At 33.1% G+C, this 19960-nt stretch overlaps 2 protein-coding genes across 4 annotated transcripts; one reads left to right on the top strand and one right to left on the bottom strand.

Moving 5' to 3' along the window:
• Window positions 1-903: 903 nt before the first annotated feature.
• On the bottom strand, window positions 904-6296 carry LOC110706828 (PAP-specific phosphatase HAL2-like). Its single transcript, XM_021884791.1, has 4 exons — window positions 5860-6296; window positions 3213-3900; window positions 2326-2674; window positions 904-1261 (listed from the first exon to the last, which is right to left on the bottom strand). Exons 1-3 carry the CDS (start codon window positions 6200-6202, stop codon window positions 2371-2373), a joined length of 1335 nt encoding a protein of 444 aa, XP_021740483.1. The 5' UTR covers window positions 6203-6296; the 3' UTR covers window positions 904-1261; window positions 2326-2370.
• Window positions 6297-9624: 3328 nt separating this feature from the next.
• Window positions 9625-16705, top strand: LOC110706826 (tRNA(His) guanylyltransferase 1-like). Of its 3 annotated transcripts, none has more exons than XM_021884788.1 (14): window positions 9625-9738; window positions 10021-10135; window positions 11288-11419; window positions 11507-11551; window positions 11820-11989; window positions 12106-12191; window positions 12914-13021; window positions 14102-14358; window positions 15116-15247; window positions 15332-15376; window positions 15496-15665; window positions 15818-15903; window positions 16049-16153; window positions 16344-16705. In XM_021884788.1, exons 2-14 carry the CDS (start codon window positions 10032-10034, stop codon window positions 16527-16529), a joined length of 1626 nt encoding a protein of 541 aa, XP_021740480.1. In that variant the 5' UTR covers window positions 9625-9738; window positions 10021-10031; the 3' UTR covers window positions 16530-16705. The 3 variants fall into 3 exon arrangements, with proteins under 3 accessions (XP_021740480.1, XP_021740482.1, XP_021740481.1); XM_021884789.1 differs by lacking the exon at window positions 9625-9738 and adding an exon at window positions 10811-11111 and having other exon boundaries at window positions 10046-10135; XM_021884790.1 differs by lacking the exons at window positions 16049-16153; window positions 16344-16705 and having other exon boundaries at window positions 15496-15739; window positions 15818-15897.
• Window positions 16706-19960: the final 3255 nt, after the last annotated feature.

Genomic DNA, 19960 nt, shown 5'->3' with positions numbered 1-19960 from the left:
AATTCCTCTCTTGGTTTTCTCTTGTATTGTATAAGTATATTATTGCAGGAACCCAAGTATGTTTTTGTGCAGCCCGTTCGTAGTTCAGCAAAGCAGTTTCGAAAGGGCCTTGTCTTTTATAGCAACTTTGAAGCTAAGCCGGTTGATGATCCTCAAGCTCCAGTCGAGCTGTTTTTCGCCCGGTTGTTGCTTCCTTGGGATAATGATATTCCGGTTTCCGCTGACATTTGTGAAAGCCTGGGGATCACCAGCTCCTTTTCTGGTACGACTCTTTACTTGTGATTATATTTAAACTGTTTTTATGCTGCCAAATTCTTTTGTGTGCTTGCATTGTATCTTTTTTTAGTTCCTTGTTTTCGTTGACTGGAATGGAACTGACTATGACATTATACTTGGCCAGCTTGGGTTGTATTTGATCTCTTGCAGATGAGCCTGAGGAATGTACTGACTGCGAGATATGCTCTTATGTCCGTCACCCCAAAAATCGGGAATTCAGGGGGATGATTACTGATTAATCCACGACATTCTGCAATGCAATTCAAGCAGACCATTAAGAGGTCGATGCTGCTGTCACTATCTTGTCTACCATTTCAAAATCTGTAATGAAAAATGAAAACCTTCAACTTGAGAGACACTTTAAAATCTGTAATGCAAAGTGAAAACCTCCACCTTGAGAGACATCCACGCCATGGTATAGACGTCTATGCAGGAAACTTCTCTATCGTGGTAGATCTGTAGATATATCTTCTAGTAAACGTCAAATGTCCATGAATAATTGCCGCCCTTGGTCAGGTGGGTGTTGTGAAAATGGTGTTGTGGAGGGTGGCTGTGACCGGGTGGGATGACTACACATAAAGGGAGCACAAATATGATTGAATTGATTTTTGTTGATTCAAACTATCTAATATAAAGTTATAAACCTTGATTGAAACTTTTTCGATCCAGCATTGTTCTTGTCATTTATAATTTATTGATATTCGTTGTAATGAATACTGACCAAAATTGATCATTATGTAAAAGCCACAACCTAGAAAGGATCTCGAAATGCATAATTACAAACTGCAAAATTGCATTCCACATTATGTTGCATCTGTACAGAGCAGTAAACAGTACTGCGTAAATTTTGAATTACATAGTTATATAGGAGAGGTGAAGATCCTGATGCAACAGCAACTGCAACTAGAGAACATGCCAAATTGCCAATTCTCAAGTCATTATGCTCGTCAAAGATGATCCCAGCATCGTTACTGGTCTTATTACCCTGCAAGGCCAACTTTCATGTCAACAACATCAAACATCATTTTGCAGTTCAGCTATACGAGAGTAATTTCATAGCAACTAAATATCACTAAGATTTCAGGGCATCACAACATTCACAAGGCATATGCATAAGCAGTACAATTGATGTCTTCTTTAGAAATACTAGAGTAATCATGCTTAGAATGGTAATAATCAGAAGATGGGTGCTACAGATCACAGTAAACATCAAGAATTTCTTGCTCACAACCAACAATTATTTTCATCAGTTTCTGTATAGTGAAATGACTTATATAACACGCTTAACAACCAAAGTGCAAGTACTAAGAAAAAACATCGACATGCTAAGAATCAAGATCACTCATACTATGTTTCCTAAGCACACCAGATGCTCAAGTTTAAAAATTACACGGTAAGATATAGCAGTAATAAGCGTTGCTCACTTGCTCTTGAGAACCATAAATTTATTTAAGAAAGTGTGAACTCTTCTGTTTTTTACATATTGAGTCAGCAAGTCAATGGTTTAATCAGGTGTCTAGAAGAAACACCCTTTGCGTTGTGAGTCTTGTGACTGAGTTGCATGCATATGAGATCGGAATCATCTGAGTGATCTAACCCCTCCCTTAAGGTGCCCTATGAAGGACTCTTGTTAGAAGTACTTGGGTGACATGGTATAATATTGCATGCTACCCTAAACATTTAATCAATCCTGTTGGTCTTTACTATCTAGTTTGAACTCATATTTCCACCTCTACTAGCTAAGTCTCATTTTTAACAAAGCTTGTAGCAATTCCTCAATTAGCTACATATGTTAACACATTAATTCAGAATTTATTTATTGAGATAATAGGCCTCTTTGCTCATTAGTACACAAAAAGCTTGCAGGCAAAACCAAATCTAAGGTTCAAGAACTATTTTAATTAAAAGCATACAAAATCCTTCTCAATCCTTTTAATATTATATTCATCATTGTAATGCTAAGCAATATGTTTATCAGTCCTTTCTATTCGTATCTCCAACGGTCATAGTAGTCATTCTATGGCTACCTTGTAAATAATAAATGCTTACCAGGAAAAAAATCTGGACTCCTTTTGGTCTCCTTTGTTCAGTAAGTCACAAGCAGGAGGAATCCCAGCTAGCATCCACAGCTTGGATAATTTTTTGATGTAGCTGAACTCCAGCACAAGCAATTATACCACGGTCAAGACCTTCCAAATATATACCATTTGAGAAGTTCAAGGGGTGCCCTCCTGCATCCGTCACCACACCGCCAGCCTCTTGTATAATGACAGTACCAGCTGCATGATCCCATATCTTCTCTTTGTAACCCGACTTTGCAAACTTCATGAATATCTCTGCATCACCACGAGCAACAGCAGCATATTTGACCATGCTGTATACTCGCAAAGGTTCCTTACTGTAGCAGAGGAATATATCAGTAAACAATCGGCGATACATTGTTAGGAAGAAGAAGAGAGCAGAATTTTCCAGTATATTTTATGACACTGTGGTCTGAGTCAATGAATCAATCATACAGGGAAATATGAAACCTAAAATTTTCAGAATTAGAATTGTATTGCTAGGTTTTAGGACGCAATATCCACTAGGATTGGTCCTAAGCGAAAACTAGGAAAGAGGGGGGGGGGGGGGGGTGAGTGATGTAAGTCTAATGTTTCTTTGCATTGATATTATTTCAACCATCTTTTGAAGACAGAGGTATAGCACCACCAAATGGTCCTAGTAAGGCCTCTCACACACCAAAGAGAAATAACTTCCTTAAGTAATCTGAATAGAGGTTTTCTTTTTGGTTTGGACAAGTGAACTTTGAATAAGCAGTTTAGTTAAATGACTAACATCTTCTATAATTAAAATCAAATAAAACAAGAAAGTAACAGAAACCGAAGTTGGGATAAGAACAAGCTTTCAGAACTTCAGTATAAAAAAGAGAGATGCACCTAACTCCGACACTGTGAGCAAGTCCAGCAGTGAAAGAATGGCTAGAATTCGCCCTTTCAACAGGCTCACAGAAGGTAGCCAAGGAAGGATCTTCAACGAGAGACACATAGACAGGTCTGGGAGATTTTAACTCAACCAAGTTCATGGATTGTGGAAGTAATGGCTGCATCCAAGATTTACCACTACCTTTTCTAGCATATAATACAAAACCTTTATCCCAAGATTCTGACCTTGGTGGGGTAAGCTTGGATATGATCCTATAATAACGTTGATGATATGATAGCCACTCCTTCCTTAGTGGGTAATTAGGGCAACCTAAGACTCCAAGCACAACTTCTCCATCCTCAATCAGTGCTAGAGCAACTGCATATTGATCCCCACGCACAAAACCTAATGTGCCGTCAACGGGATCCAGAACCCAAAATCTACCACTAGGACCACCAATGGAATTGCACTGCCTTATTGCCTCAAGAACTTCTGCTTTCTTTAAGGGTCTAATCGGACCTTTAATTCCAAATTGAAGTGCTTCAGCTAAACACTCGTTGACAGTTTGTACTACAGAATCTAAGAGGACAGTTGCCTCAGGTTTTGAAAGAGCTTCAACATCTTCCTCAGCTACAATCGAGACATTTTTAATGCCAAAAGATTCAGACAGTACCCAGCTGATAGTAGCTTGGACACTCCAATCTGATTACATAACACAATGGACTAGATTACACAAGAGCCAGTTACAGGAAAAAAAAATAAATAAATAAATAATAATAATAATAATAATAATAATAATAATAATAATAATAATAATAATAATAATAATAATAATAATAATAATAATAATAATAATAATTTAGACTTGTTAGAATTCAATTGACTCAGAAAAATTCAATTCATGATGTGTTGGATGATCCACAACTTAAAGCCTTAAGTGGGTTCTGATACTCCCTTTAAGAATAACTTCAGTAAAAAATTTAGAAGAAGTTGGAGATGTTATAATCCAAATGTTTGTTTTGGTGACAAAATTCAAGAAAATCAATTTGGGTGGTTAAATAAAACTCAACAACCAGAACATACGAGTTTCAATAACAGACAATAGTTCTGGCAACCCTGCCAAGTATAAATCCTTTTCTACATGAACTCACGAAACAAAAGCCAAGTAAACCGAAAATAGATCATTGGGCCCCTGCAGTCCATTCAAGAATCTCCTCCAGTCCTCCATACTAACTTCTTGCTACACCCAACATTTTTTTCCAAGTAAAATTTTAACTAAGTTGGAGTGGTAAAAACTTTTAGTTATCTAAACAGCCACACAGTCATACTGAGGAAAAAAAATGAAAACCCAACAAAAATGTTATATAAAAACTCCAAATTATTTTTACAAGGTGTGTTGCTTTTGAAAGTTGTTATCCCATATGGATGAGATGGGATGAAGGGATCATATATTCATAAGTGCATTTCAGGTACAATCTTGTATCCCATTATACTAATTTTGGTATGTCACCAACTAAAAATCAATACGTTATTGGTTAAACATAAGATGAAAGGGATAGAGGAATCCTACCACATATGCCCCCGCTTTCAAACGCATTATGTCAATTATTTTCTTAGTTAGTATGATCTACGGAGAAACAGACTGGTATTTAGCTCCTCAAAAAACGATGTCAAACACTGCAAACATATGAGAATTGTGTTCTAATACATTAAATAATAATGAGTTTATTACTTGGATATAAGGACTTTCTACAACAACAACAAAGCCTTAGTCCCAATATAAGGACTTTCTCTATTCACTGAATCTTGGTCCGAAATTTTTTTCATTGCTATTTTATATGCACACCACTTCTCTTGTCCACTTCATTGCAAGAACTGCCTGTTAGATTTTTGTACTTCCCTTTAGTTCCTTTACGTTAGTTACACTTTTGTTTTTTGCCATACTAGCAAAACTTTTTCTTACACAAACTAATAGAGTCAGCTAACATTCTCTTTCTTACTTCTAACATAAGCCCCTCTTACAATACTCTATCTTCTCCATTTTATTATGCATATCCTACATTCCCACTTTCTACACTCTCTTACCCTCCTTGGTTTATTGGCATAAGTTTCTATAGTAAATGAAACTATCTTCATTCAAGAACCCGCTTTTCACTTCTTTTTTTCACGAGTTTTGCTATAACACACTAGCATCAAATACATTTCCTAAATCAATAACAAATGCAAAGCACGACAAAATCATGCGTCAATCAGTGTTACTAACGCATAGTCCTTACAGCTAAGTTTAGCATACTCCGACCTTCATTTACAAAACCATCCATTTATATTGACATGATTCAGAGAGAAAGACAATTGATATTTTGTTATAATACAATTCTTCAGTGATACACTGGGCAGTGAATTATAGAAGGGGTCATTTTCTTTCTCCCCAATTGTTACATTTTCCTTCTCCCAAAATTTTAACTCACTCCCCAAAATAGTCTAAAAATTTCAAGCTAACTAAACTAATCAGTCACCAAATTACTTAACTAAATTCAAAACCCAACAATGATTCTATGAACTCAAAATTCAAATATTTACAAGCAACCCATTATAATTCAATACATAAATTGCAAACCCATCTTACAAAATTGAAAATTTCAAACAAAATCATAAATTTACCTGCAATTGTGACAAGGGATTTATCATCTTTGGATTGAACAAGAGAATTAGCCTTAGAAATCAAACCCTCTTGTACCCTTTGACTTAAAGAACAAGCCATTTGAACAGCTTTAACAGCAACATCCAATTCTGCAGAATATTTCTCTTCCGTTGACTCTAAAATGGTGGGGTTTAATTGAGCATCTTTCTCCATAATTGAGGGTTTTAAGCAGCAAATTCTGGTAAAATTGGAGTGAGAAGAGAAGGTGATTTTGGTATGATAAAGGCTGAATTGTGTAAATTGTCTACTAGTTTGAGAAAACGGTAGTTGAGAAGAAAGGGTTGATCGATATATTACAGGCATTTTTATGGTTGGCGATTTCCCACGGTTACACCTTTTGCAAAGACGATGATGGTATGTGCAGATGTGCTTTGATTTTGAAAGAGGATGTTTTATATTATCTGCTACGTGGGGATGCAATATAGGAATAAATAAGGTCTTTAAATGTCGTCCTAAAATCTTTTGAAAAATCGTTTAATGGGAAACTCTAATCACTTGAGTTATCCCTTATTTTTACAAAAATTGTTGATCTTATATTACAATAATATTTCTTCTATCCTAGTTTATATTTTCTATTTTTATTTTTTCACGGTATTTAAAAAATGGGAGGAGAAATTGAATGAAAAAAATAAAAAAAAAAAAAAAAAGTGAAAAGTACTGTACAACTATAGACAAAAGTTAGAGAGAGAAAGTGGGAAAAAAGTACGAGGCAAAACGAAAATTCAAGTGTAATTTAGAAAATTTAACGAATAAAGTTTTTAAAAAAATGAGGTTATAATGGTCATTACATAATATCCAAAAATAAAAATAGGAACAACATTTTGGATCTCCAAAATAGGAAAACATGAACTATTATTGACATTATGGTCTAGATTTTATGAAAATATATACAAGTATAGATCTTCTAACTTTTCTCTTTTCTCTCCTCTAGGGTTTTAGTTTTTCTGACCGTTTAGGTCGAAAATTAGACTATTTTCGACTTAAGCCAACAAATCTAATTCAGTTTGTTGTTTTGTTTTGTTTTGCTTTGTTCTCTTCATTTGTGAGAGTCTGTCCCAATTTTGATTTTGATTTTTGATTCTCATTTATGTATGATGATTTAATGTTTAGGATTCTAATAATAATTGGGAAGATAATTGGGAAGATAATTTGGATTCTTATGCGTTTAGGGTTTATCATCACCGTGCAGATTGCAAAGGTCTCTGCTTGGAAAGATGTGAATCTACTTGCGCAACGTTGAAGTGGTGGAGTGTGAGCTATGCCAAATATGCAAAATAGTTATTATGGGTTTGATTGCAAAACTTATGTTATTTTCTCTAAATCTGTGGTTTAGAAATCTTTATTATTATTATTATTATTATTATTATTGTAGATGACGTATAGCTATTTATTAATGATCTTATTCTTCTTCCCATAAAAAAAAAAAAAAAAAAAAAAGGACATGGATGATGGATTAAGCGGGTGAATAATGGACTAAAATAAGTTTTAATAATTAAGGTCTAACAAGTTCAGATTAGTGAAAATAAGTGAAAATCGGGTGAATAAACACACAAACAGTAGCCCGATAACAATTAGATCTAGTATGTCGGATTTCCACAATTTATATGAAGAATAAGATGGAAGTGGTAGTATTGTTTACTCCCTCTATCCCTTTTTTTTGCTTCACTTGACTTTTCACGGTCTCTAAAATGCATTTTAAAACGTATATAACTCCATTTCTATATGCATAAAAATTAAAAAAATTAAAAATAAAAAAAAATTGGATATTAATAAAATATACAATGAGACGAATCTAACAAGACCCCACTTGACTACATTATCTCTTATAGATTAATAAGAGTTTATGGTCAAAGTTTTTTAAGTTTGACCCATCTTTTTACAATGGGACAAAAATTCTCTCCTCTCTTCTTCTCTCATCCTCCCTTCCCCTCTTCTAGGGTTTTTAATTAGAAATTAGACTATTTCCAAAACTTTTCCCTTTTTCTTTAATTTTGCATTTTAGGTTTCAATAAATCTACACGAGTAGTGTAGATGTTCGTTCTCTCCCTGTGATGGAGTGTCTCCCTATAGTGGAGTCGTTAGTTATTTTTTTAAGGGTTCTTCTGTGTGCTAGGGTTTATCAAAAAGGTAATCATCTTTTGCCCTATTATCAGTTCGTTGGTAAATATTTGTTCAGGATCGCAACGGTTTTTCAGATACGTTCAAATTAATCAGATGAAAATCATTCTTACGGCTACTACAAATCGTTAGATCGTCTCTCCAAAAGGCCATATATTCCAGCGATGTGTGCGAGAGATGTACCACATTACAAGATCTATTCAACGATCGTAGCTTCGATAAAAGAAACCCTTATTTGATTCAATTTTATATATTTGTTAATTTAGATTTCATTTGTAGATGTCGTATGACTTTTTACTAATTAAAAAAATCAGATGTAAAATAACATCCGCTTCAAAGTTACCTTATAATGATAAAAAGTTAACAAATAATGAATGAAAATTACCAAGTATATATAAGTTATCCTGGTATAAATAATAATTATCTAAGCTTTATGGATAAAAGTTACCCTAAATTCAACAAAAGTTATCCTAAATTCAACAAAAATTACCTAGGGACAGAGAGCGTAGAATACAAGATTTGAAAACTTTTAACTTGATCAAAAACAATGAATGTGCTTATGTTGGCAAAAGTCCAGTGATAGGATGAATTATTGATAGTCCTAGGCTGAAACTAACACCACTAAAATCTAGGGATTTTAGGTTTGGAGAAAAGTAGGTAGTACTCAATTTTTCTTCACATTTTTTTAATGGTAACCTACTAACCTACGTGGTAATTTATACTTTCTCGACTTATCATTAAATTTCTTTAATTATCTGGCTAGTTAAATTTTGGGAAATATGAATTAATGCAAGTCTAATGATATATCTCTTGGTATATTTTTTCCATAAGTGTAAAATTATTATGTTAAATTCATTCAACTCATACAATTGAATCAGATAAAACAAATTCATATCATATCACACCAATATACTGAATCTAGTCTAAGCATGATAAAATTAATTATATTGTCCAATACCCACTAAAGATTCTAACATGTATTTTATTTTACACGCTACTTGGAGGATTTGTGAGCAACACCCACTTATTAACATCAAAGTTGCATGTATGTAGCCTATAAACGATCGAAACATGTAAATGTCAAAACATTATACCGGGAACAAACACATTAATTAATCACTCATGTAAGTGTCCCTCTTATTTGCCTTTAGTAATATGTAACTAGATTAAATCGCGTGCAATGCACAGTTGTTAAATAATTATAATGACAATAAATGTATATATAAAAAAAATTGATATAAAATATTATGAATAGACTTGGTATTAAAAAGTATGAAATATATGTGAAAGAACATAATTAAACATGTAATAATAGTTATAATGGGCAATTTGATATTTAAGAAAGTTTATCTTAGATTTTGTATTAAGTAAAAGTCATAATTTAGATACAACTTTATTTTTATGTAACAGTTTTTTTTAGTAAGTAATTTTGGAGGAAAAACTTTTTATATTATGTTGTCAGGTGTCTAGTTACGTTTCGCCTTTAGTATAATATAATTGATAGATTACAAACCTCATCAAACTAGTAAAGCAAGATACAATATATTGTAAAAAACGGACCCGAAACATATTGTAAAAGGGTCGGGCTCTACTTTACGGGTTGGGGCGAGTCACTTGTTTAGTTGTTTATGTATGTTTTCAATTTTTCATAGCCCGGAGCCTTTTCCCTGTCTCTCTCCTCAGTCCTCGTTGAGTGAACTTTCTCTACTCCATTGAAAAAGGTTTAATCTTTAATTTACTTCAATTTAAAGTTGATTGATCAATTAAACTGTTTATTGGTTATAATTTAATTCTTATTCATATAATTTGATAATTGATTCAAATTTGGTTGCTAATGTGTTGCAAAACCCTCGAATTTTTTCACAGTGTTTTTGCAATTGCTGTTTATTAACATTGGCTTTCATTTTAGCTGCAATTTATTTATTGATTTTGAATTTATTAATTTTTTTAATTATTATATTTGATGTCTGAATTACTGAACTTTTTTGTAAAAATTAATTCAGCTGAAAAGTCCATGGCAAACAGCAAATATGAGTATGTTAAGTCCTTTGAAGTTCAAGATAAAATTATGCTGCCCACTCTGATTGTTGTTGTCATTGATGGCCGGAATTTTGGAAGGTGATTCTCTTTATTCCTTGCTTTGAAGATGGTCTTCTACACTTCTACGCAGATGATTCGGGTGTCTATTATAATAGCCGCTTATTTGAGTATATATCCTCGCTTGCTTGATTTTGATAGCTGCGTATTTGAGTATATATCCTCGCTTGCTTGAGTATAATAGCCGCTTATTTGAGTATATATCCTCACTTGCTTGATTATAATAGCCGCGAATTTGAGTATATATCCTCGCTTGCTTGATTATAATAACTACTTAATAATCTGTTTATTAAATAGCTTGGCATTGCTGATGCTCATTTTGGTTTCAATGTTGGCAATCATGAATGACTTGAATGTTTGTTTATCTTGTTTGCCGTTTTCTTTTACCAAGATTCATATACATTCCACAGGTAGTGTTCAACAAGAGTATCCATACGACATTATTGTTAGCTTCCATACTATCATATACTCTCTCTGCTCGGTGTTTTGTATGATCTCTAAGACTGATCTCTGGCCTCAGTTTCCCAACTGACCAAGTGCCTATAGTTATCGTTTGTTGCCTCTTAAATGATGATTGAGATGGAGGCCTATTGTTGTTGTTGGGTTTTTTTCCCCTTTTTTTCATAGTATAGATAGAACAATCAATGCGACACTATTTAATTTTCTAAATTTACTCTCTTTTCTTCCATTTATCAGCATCTCATGCAACATCTAGGAAGCTTATTTCCATTTCTTTTAATGGATTTGAGGGCTTTCTAGTTTATGATTTACAAGCTTCAAATCCCTTCATTATGAAAGCAGTATTAATTTCCTCACAACCCGATCATGGAGCTTACTGTTGGTTCACTGGAGAACTGTGGAGCTGACTGAAGTTTATGTGCTGGAGGACTTGCTTAAAATTTTGGACTACTCATTTTCTTTGGGTTGCTTTCTTTGCTAGAATTTAGTTGGTACATTTTCTCAAGTGGTTGAAATTACATTGATTGACACTATGAAGGTTATTTTCACACTGTCTATGTAATGAAGCATTGAAGGCTTGTATTTTTTAACTATCCCTCTAAAAACCTAGCGTCCCCCCCCCCCCAACCCACCCACACCTTTTATCTTTTCCTGGTTGGTTGTCCCTTGTACATGTCAACAAAAATTCTCTTACTTGTGAACTTGATATGACAGGTTCTCTGAAGCTCATAAATTTGAGAAGCCTCGTGATAGAAAAGCCTTGGAGTTGATGATTTCATGTGCAACTGTTGTCATGGAGGAATATGCTGACATAATATTTTCATATGGATATAGTGATGAATTTAGGTACCTGTAACTCTCCATTTACTCACTTGCTTCAATTTGAATCGTTGAATTTGATGTTTACCAACTGGTTGCTGTTGCCCTTTGCAGTTTTGTAATAAAAAAGGAGTCCAAATTTTACCAGAGACGTGGAAGGTTTGTGGTTGAATCTACATTCAGATGTTAGTACCCAGGATTCACAAATTTCCTTGTCGACATACTGATGATTTAATTGCTGTTTCATAGTGCTTTATTTTTCCTTTCATCAGTTTAAGATATAGTGCTTTCTGGTTTAGATATTGATCTTGATACTCCGTCACATTATATTTTCAGTAGTATTGTAGATAAGATTAAAATTTTGGTATTCTTTTTCTTTTTTTTCCTCAATAGAAATTCTTAAAATTTCCGAACATCTCTTTTGCAGTAAGATACTGTCCCTACTTGTGTCATTCTTCACTTCTGTGTATACCATAAAATGGAAGGACTTCTTTCCACATCAGAAATTGCTTTATGCGCCTTCATTTCATGCACAAATTATTCGATGTCCAACTTTGGAGGTTCTCCAAAATTATCTTGCATGGAGGCAGAATGATTGTAAGTAATTTACCTCATGGCTAATTGCTCTGAAGCTCTGAAATTTCCAACAGCTATAAGTACTATTATTATATGGGTGCTTTTACCTCAATGTATGTATTCTCTTTGTTTCATAGGTCACCTCAACAATTTATATGATACATGTTTTTGGAAGCTGGTTAAAAGTGGAAAGAGTGAATCTGAAGCCCATGGACGTCTCAAGGTGTTGCCAAATTTATATTTGTATGCATACAGTGTATTCTGGTATATGTCAAAGGATATAAATGATGTGTGAATATAATGGATGTCTGGTGCATTTGACGCATATAGTAACTATGTTTACTATTTACCATTTTGTTTGATTTATCCTTAGTTGTATTGTTCTTCACCTATGATACTCATAATTTCTTTTGTAGGTTAGAAATCTGGGGATGTAGATTCTTCAATCTCCTGTCTACACCCAAAAAATGCCAGCAGCACAATGCCACAATCCATATTGGTTGTGGTAATAAGGTGTCGCATTTGTTTGGGAATCTACATTCAATTTGAGCCACATAATTCTGTTATGGGATCATAGAGATGAAACCTTATTTTGATCACTGTTTACATATCTTAGAAGTTACACCACGCTGTAGTGCATTAGTTATTAATTTTTTCTTTACTCTATCATTTGATACTCATACATTACAATTATCTTTATCTTACTTTATGTACCTCTGTTTGCCAATTGTAAAATAAATTTCTGATAATCTGAGTGATAATGAGGGTGACTACTAACTTTTCCTAGATTCATAATCTGTCTCTTGCTTTCATTGTTAGAGCTATATCTGAGGTTGACAGTTTTTAGATTACTAGATCCATGTGTGCTGCATATTAGTCGTTGCATATATTCTTTTCCGATAACTCTCCTTCTTGATGTATGTTGTGTCATGTCTGTAACTACAGGGAACACAAAAACAGGAAAAAAATGAGCTTCTCTTCCAGGAATTTCTCTTTAATTATAAGACTCTTCATCCAATGTTACGACAAGGAACTTGTCTTTTCAAGACTCAGGTGCACATCTGCTAGACTGCTGCTGTTTTTTGGATTACGTTTTTTAATTTATATATATATATATATATATATATAATTTGATGGATAAGCCTTTTTGCATTGATTCAATCAATCAATCAAAGCCTTAATCCCATAAGTGGGGTCGGCTAAATGAACCAAATTTGATTATTCCATGTAGTCATTGACAAAATCTTCCTCCACCATCCCTTGCGATCCAATGCCTCATCCTTTTTGCATTGACTGAAATTTCAAAATCCACCAAGCTGTGGTCTACTGGTATTTTTTAATTGACTAATTCTTAACTCATTTTATTGAAATAGCATCGCATGAATGAGCCCAGAACCTTGTACTTGTAGTTTTGTCTAGTGGGTTTTATGTTTGTTTTAGAATCATTAATCATATTCTATTTTAGATCCTTTTAAACTAGCCATTTTATATGTACTCTTGTGTGTTAGATTGGAAAGTGTTCCCCAATTCTTCTACAATTTCATTAACCATGTATATGACCAACTTCTAACCGCACTATTGGAACCTTTTTTTTTTTTTGGTTAGCCTACGCAGACCGAGGAATCTTCTTTCTCATTTTCTTTTTCTCTTTCCTTGTTTTTTAAAGGTTGTATAAGCCCCTTTTAACTTTTGGTGATATGAGCCTATCTTTTGAAGGGGTGAGGGTAATTATAGGAGCTCTTTGCTGTCCAAATAAGAGTGAGCAGTATTAGTGGTAGTGGAACATTAACTCAGCCAATAATCCCCTTAAAAGGACTATTTGTTACTTTTATAACTTATAATTGTGGATTTGTGGGGCAATGATTAAAAAATTTATCTGCCCTGGAAGAATTTACCTCTTGGGCCATAATTAAACCTAAACACAGCAATCTAATCTAAAAGAAATACTTGTATATAAACCAAAAGCATGCCACTTAAGTTTTCCTTATCCATGTCACAGTTTAAAATCTAAAATTAAATATCAGAGTTTTAATTTGATGAGAAGTATTCTTTATGTAGTGTCAGTTATCCTTCTTCGTCTCCTTGTAAGTGGTTCAAAGTAAACCTAATTGTGATTTTTGTCTGCTGATGTAGATTGAAGAGGTTGTCAAGTACAAGGAAAATGGCGATCCTATCAAGAGACTTCGGAGAAAGATAATGGAAGTTCACTCAGATAATATAGCTGGCAAAAGCTTCTGGAATCAGCACTCTTCTCTTCTTTCAGAACTAGGCAGATTTGAAGAAGATATTCACAAAATTAGACCAGAATATGTAGAGTCCTTTCTATTTGAGGATAAACTGATGTTGTCCACTTGGATAGTGGTCAGAATTGATGGTTGCCATTTCCATAGGTAATTGACTTGTGTGATGAGTAATATTATTTTTGGTTTGATGAATCCATTGTGTTGTGAGAATAAAATGCATCAAAATACAAATAATTTTTTTTTGACTTATCATAAAAGCTAGTGACATGCATTATTTATGCTGTTATTGTCTTACATAAATAATTTGGATCCTGCTTCAAAAATAAATGTAAAACTAGCAGAGAAACAATTAGTTGCACACAAGAATCTTTTTCTTGCAACTATTGTAGTGTATATGCTGTCTGAATAGTATTCCCCTTATATGGAGGAGATACTTCTGTGATCTATCCCCAGCATTGGATTAAAGAGTCCAATATCAAGGGTATATTGGGGGGGGTGGAGTGAGGTGATGACTATGAATATTTTGATAATTTATTAACTAATACTCCATAGTTAGGTACTTTAGTGTACTTTTTTCTGCCAATCTCTGAGCGTGAACAAGATTTTTTTCCTCTATATGAATGTAACACTGCACCTTTATATAAAAAGATTGTACATGTGCTGTATTGTCTCTTCATAATTAGTGTGGGCTGTGCTTCGATTAACAATTAAGGATTAGTAAAAAGGAATGAGTTGTGCTGCACGCCTGCACATATGTTTTTTTTTCTTGCTGTCGTCTGTCAACTTAGTTTATGCATCTCAGTTTCAACTGGGTTAATGTATGGTGAGTCCAGCCAGTTGTCTAGTTCAAGGCTGAAATGGTCTAGATGGATCTTGCAAGTGAACGTGTTTTGGCTTGTGTTAGGTTCTCTGATATTCATAAATTTAAGAAGCCCAATGATGAAGAAGCTTTGAAGCTTATGAATTCATGTGCAGCAGCTGTTTTGGAAGAGTTTCAAGATGTAACCTTTGCATATGGTGTCAGTGATGAGTTCAGGTAATTTGGTGGTTGCTCTTTTGCTACCAACAGCTCTATAATTGCTTGAAGTCCAAATTTCTAATTGCTTTTGTTGATGAACAGTTTTGTTTTGAAAAAGGACTCAAAATTTTATGAACGGCAACCCAGGTATGTCTTGGCTTCTTATCTGGTGGGCTTTGGTGCAAATTAAGTTATATAATGAAAACATGGGAAATCTTCAAGGTTTTATATATCAAGCTGAGCTTTTTTTTTTTTTTTTTGTACAGTGGAATAGTGTCCTCAATGGTATCATTCTTTTCAACAATGTACATCAGTAAATGGAATGAGTTTTTCCCAGAAACAGAGTTGAAGTATCCCCCTTCATTTGATGGAAGAGCTGTTTGCTACCCATCATCTGAGATTCTACGGGACTATTTGTCTTGGAGACAAGTTGATTGTGAGTATCATCAATTTTGTTTGTCCTGTATGCTTTATGCAGGTTGATCTAATCTACTTCAAAAGTTGTTAATGGTAAATATATAGTACCAGTACTCTTTTTTTTCCTTTTCAGTTATTATGGAACTGGACTGCTTATTTTTGTAAATTCAGGTCACATAAACAACCAGTATAATACCTGTTTCTGGATGCTGGTAAATTCTAGAAAAACCAAGCCTGAAGCCCAAAATTATTTGAAGGTACATCACTTGTTCCTCACTAGTAGCATTGGCAGCTTGTTTAATGCAATTTCCATTCTGTATGAGATAAGAGTGTCGATATATCTTGGTGTAATTCTTTTGTAGTTGCTTGTAATTTGAAAACATTTTATCTTGTTATATGCAGGGCACGCAAACACAAGAAAAGAATGACTTGCTTGCTCAAAATGGTATTGATTATAACACATTACCAGATATATTTCGTCGAGGCTCATGTATTTTTTGGGACAAGGTATAGCTCTCCTCCTTTTTTGTTGTCTGCCTTGAGTGATGTAAATTTGTAAGGTATAGCCGTTCATCTTTGGTACGATTCTATCTATTTCATGCACATATTCTTCTTTAGCAATTTGTGTGAAGTTTAAATCAAGTCTGCTCATTAGAATGGGGTGAATGTTCTCTAAGGCAACTGTTTCTATATGTAGGAAAACAAGACACTTATGGAGGTAAATTATTCTGAAGATTCTAGAAAGAAAATTGTGATTGAACACTGTAACATAATCGATGACGATTTCTGGGATTCACACCCATGGATCCTTGGTGACAAGCTCCCTTTGGACTGTGCTAATACTAGAGCTATGAAGAGGACATTGGGACAATTGGAGGACTAGTAAACTAGCAGATAGTATAGATTAGATGTTTTTTCAACTCATGTAACGTAACAATGCCCTTTTCTAATAGTTTAGTGTTGACCCTTTAGGAAACACGTGAACACGATATAACTATTGAGATGTAAAAGAGAAAGCAATTGATTTATTTATTTATGTAATTTAATGTGTTTTTGTATGTGTTTGTTACAAGTCTCACAACCCCCTTAATAAGAAGAGTATTCTTAATTGGAGAGAGCAAGTAAATGACATATTTGCTCGTCCATACACAACTAACACAAGTGACATGTCATTGCTATAGATGAGTACGAAGAAGTGTATTTTAATTTTTCTAAATAAAAGTAACGTCTCCATAATTATACTCAATTAGATAGTCATTGTATCTCAGCTACAATTAAGCAAATCAATTTGGAACAACAAAATGTAATGAAGCTACAACCTGGTGGAATTACCAAAAGGAACGAAGGCAATTATTAATTCCGGGTTAATACCCTTGAATTAGCCCTAGAGGGTAGATAATAGCTTCTAACAAACAATACTACGAAGTATTTCGAAAGCTAGTTTTGTTCACTGGAAAATATTACTACTTTCATTAAGTATTAATTGCAACTTGCTAACTTACCTATCTTACAAAGTTTCGAACAAATCGGTTACACTATTGTTGAGAACTTGAGAATAGTCATAAGGACTCGTAACCCTATAGTACTTTGTAATATCTTTTGGTGATTTAATAATGATAACCCTTCCTAATTTCAACTTTTCCAAAATTTCATATTAAAAAACGGATAAATATAATAAATTGAACCTACCAGCTGAAGAAAATTTCTTTTTTTTTTTTTTTTGAAAAGATGAAATCGTAATAAGATAATATTTTCTTCTTTTCTCATAATTTTTGAGAATTATGGTGTGAAAAGGGCCAGTCTCATATAAAGACCTAGCTTATGTTTCCCTCTCAATTAAAGAGTGGTTGCACCACTTAAAGTTAAATCCGACTTAATAATGAAATATCCATTTAAATTTTAATTCTTGCATAAAGAGTAGGAGTGTAGGACCATTATTATTTATATCATCACTAAGCCACTACTTGTTTAGTTTATAATCACTTTAAAATTATGAAATATCCCTATCTATGAAAGATCCCTATCAAGAAAAATAAAGTTGAAGGCATGTATTGCTCCACATGCATGTATCTCCTTAAATAAATTGGACCTTCATATATATAACAATTAAATTAATTTGGATTCCATTGCCACTAATAACGCTCCTTTTACCTTTCCCCAATACATGGCAGCTTCATATTCACCCCCATCTTCTTTAAAAGTTGATTAGGCTTACTTAAACATACATTAACATGTGATTAATTAGCAACTTGCCAACTTGACCTTCCAACCACCAATAATCACTAATTAGTAATCAGTAACCACAACATATAAATACTACTCATATACTTCGTATTCTTTTTTGACGTGTTTATAATATAATCAATTTCAATTTAATTTTATAAGGGGAGTTTTTAATAATCATGTTGTTCGTGTTATAGCTCACTTGTCATAGATGTGTAAGTTATTCTCTAAGTGATACAACTGCATTATTGATAGAAAATTAATCTATATACATTTATCACTAAATTAAAATAAAATATAATTAAAGTTGATTTTTAAACGCAAAAGCGACAATTAATAACTTGTATATATGATCGTGAGTAATAATTAACCTAACATTTAGCAAAAGGATAATGGGGCATTTCATAATAGCACACCATGGCTCTTGCCGATTGTCATTAGGCACCTAAAAAATCATTAGTCAACAACATTATTTCTATTTATAGACAATAATACCAATTGCCAAAAAAAGAAGGGGCATTTTTGGAAACTTGAATGTCTCTAAGAAGTTGCTATATATATATAACATCAACACATCATCCATTTTAGAACAATCTACTTTAAAACACACACAAACATTACTTCTTCTATATAATCAGCTGTGAAAGAGGTCCACCATAAGGAACAAGGAAAAAGATCAAATGGCTGAGGAAAGACAGAGTTATACGATGATCAACCAATCACAGAAAAGGCAGTCAAATTCTGACCGTTTGATTCCAAAGAGAGGCCAAATTAAAGTTGAGATTGTAAAAGGATTAGTTCAATCTGTTGCTTCTATTTTCTCTTTATCTCATCAACGTTCCTCTATTGTTTCGGTGAATCATGCTACACTGGATTACTAGCTCTATTATTTTTTTATTTTTTATTTTTTCACTATTATGATATGATACTTTTATGTCATAGCTTAGGTATATTTTAAGGTACTAAAATTGCTTGAGGTTGGAATTTTGGATATGAATTTAGTATCTAGCAAATTATTGGTTTTAATTTCATTTTTTTATTGAGGTTTTTTCTTTAACTTATCTGGTTAAGGGAAGTTACATATACAAAGTATGATATATGATCTACAAAAGTAATAAAACAAGGTTTCGAGTTTGATTGATAATTCATGAAATTATTGTAGGCTCGTAACTTCTGTTAAGCTTTGTTCACTTCACCTTAAAAAAATATTCAGTAAGAAAAAAAAAATTTAGTTTAATAAAAATAAGGTGAAGTTAACAAGACCTTTGAAGCATTGATACTTTATCATCATGTAAAAAACTGAGGGTAATACATTAACCGACCACATAGTGACAAATAGGATATATACCAAATTAACATTATTATATTTATATAATTCATGTGAAAGGATTTTCTCCAACTATCTTTGTTTTGGTAGGTCTTGATTACAGTAATAAAATTCCCGTTCATATTTAATCTATTATTGATTTATTGATGATGGCTTTAAAAGCCAAAGACCATCTTTATCAAATGTCCTATGAGATTGCAATATACCTCACCCTTGACTTATATGATAGTGGTTATTACTCCTACCTAATTTAAGCAACAAATTAGTTATAATTTGTTATTTGAAATCTTGAATAAGATCACCTTATAAAGTACCCCAAAAAAAAAAAAAAAAAAAAAAAGTAAAAAGCTCCAGGCCAAACCCAATCATGTGTTCGTATTTGCATTTACATATTGCAAAATATTAGTAGTTCTTTACAATAATATATTGAAAATAGATAATTGAAAAATATACCTTAAGACGGTTACAAGACTTGTCACGCTTGATAAATTTTCTAATATATATAGTAACATACAAAAATACGGCCAAATTAAAATTTTAAAAATTAGATCAAACTTGACTATTAATATTCAAATTAATAGCTTATTTTAGGCAAAGAGCATATAACTTGAATATTATATAGAAATCCAGATGATAAGGTGGCGTACTCCTAATTTCCTAAAAGTCCCAAGTCCTACATAAATGAAGATCTACTACAAGAAGGAGAAAGACATTGCTTTAAAGTATACCAAAAAAATTAAAATAAAGCACTTTTTTTTTACTTA

The sequence above is a fragment of the Chenopodium quinoa genome, unplaced genomic scaffold, assembly GCF_001683475.1.
Source record: "Chenopodium quinoa cultivar QQ74 unplaced genomic scaffold, ASM168347v1, whole genome shotgun sequence".
In the NCBI taxonomy this organism is placed as follows: domain Eukaryota; kingdom Viridiplantae; phylum Streptophyta; class Magnoliopsida; order Caryophyllales; family Amaranthaceae; genus Chenopodium; species Chenopodium quinoa.
The sequence above is the reverse complement of the archived record's forward strand: the minus strand, read 5'-3'. Positions and strand labels throughout refer to the sequence as shown.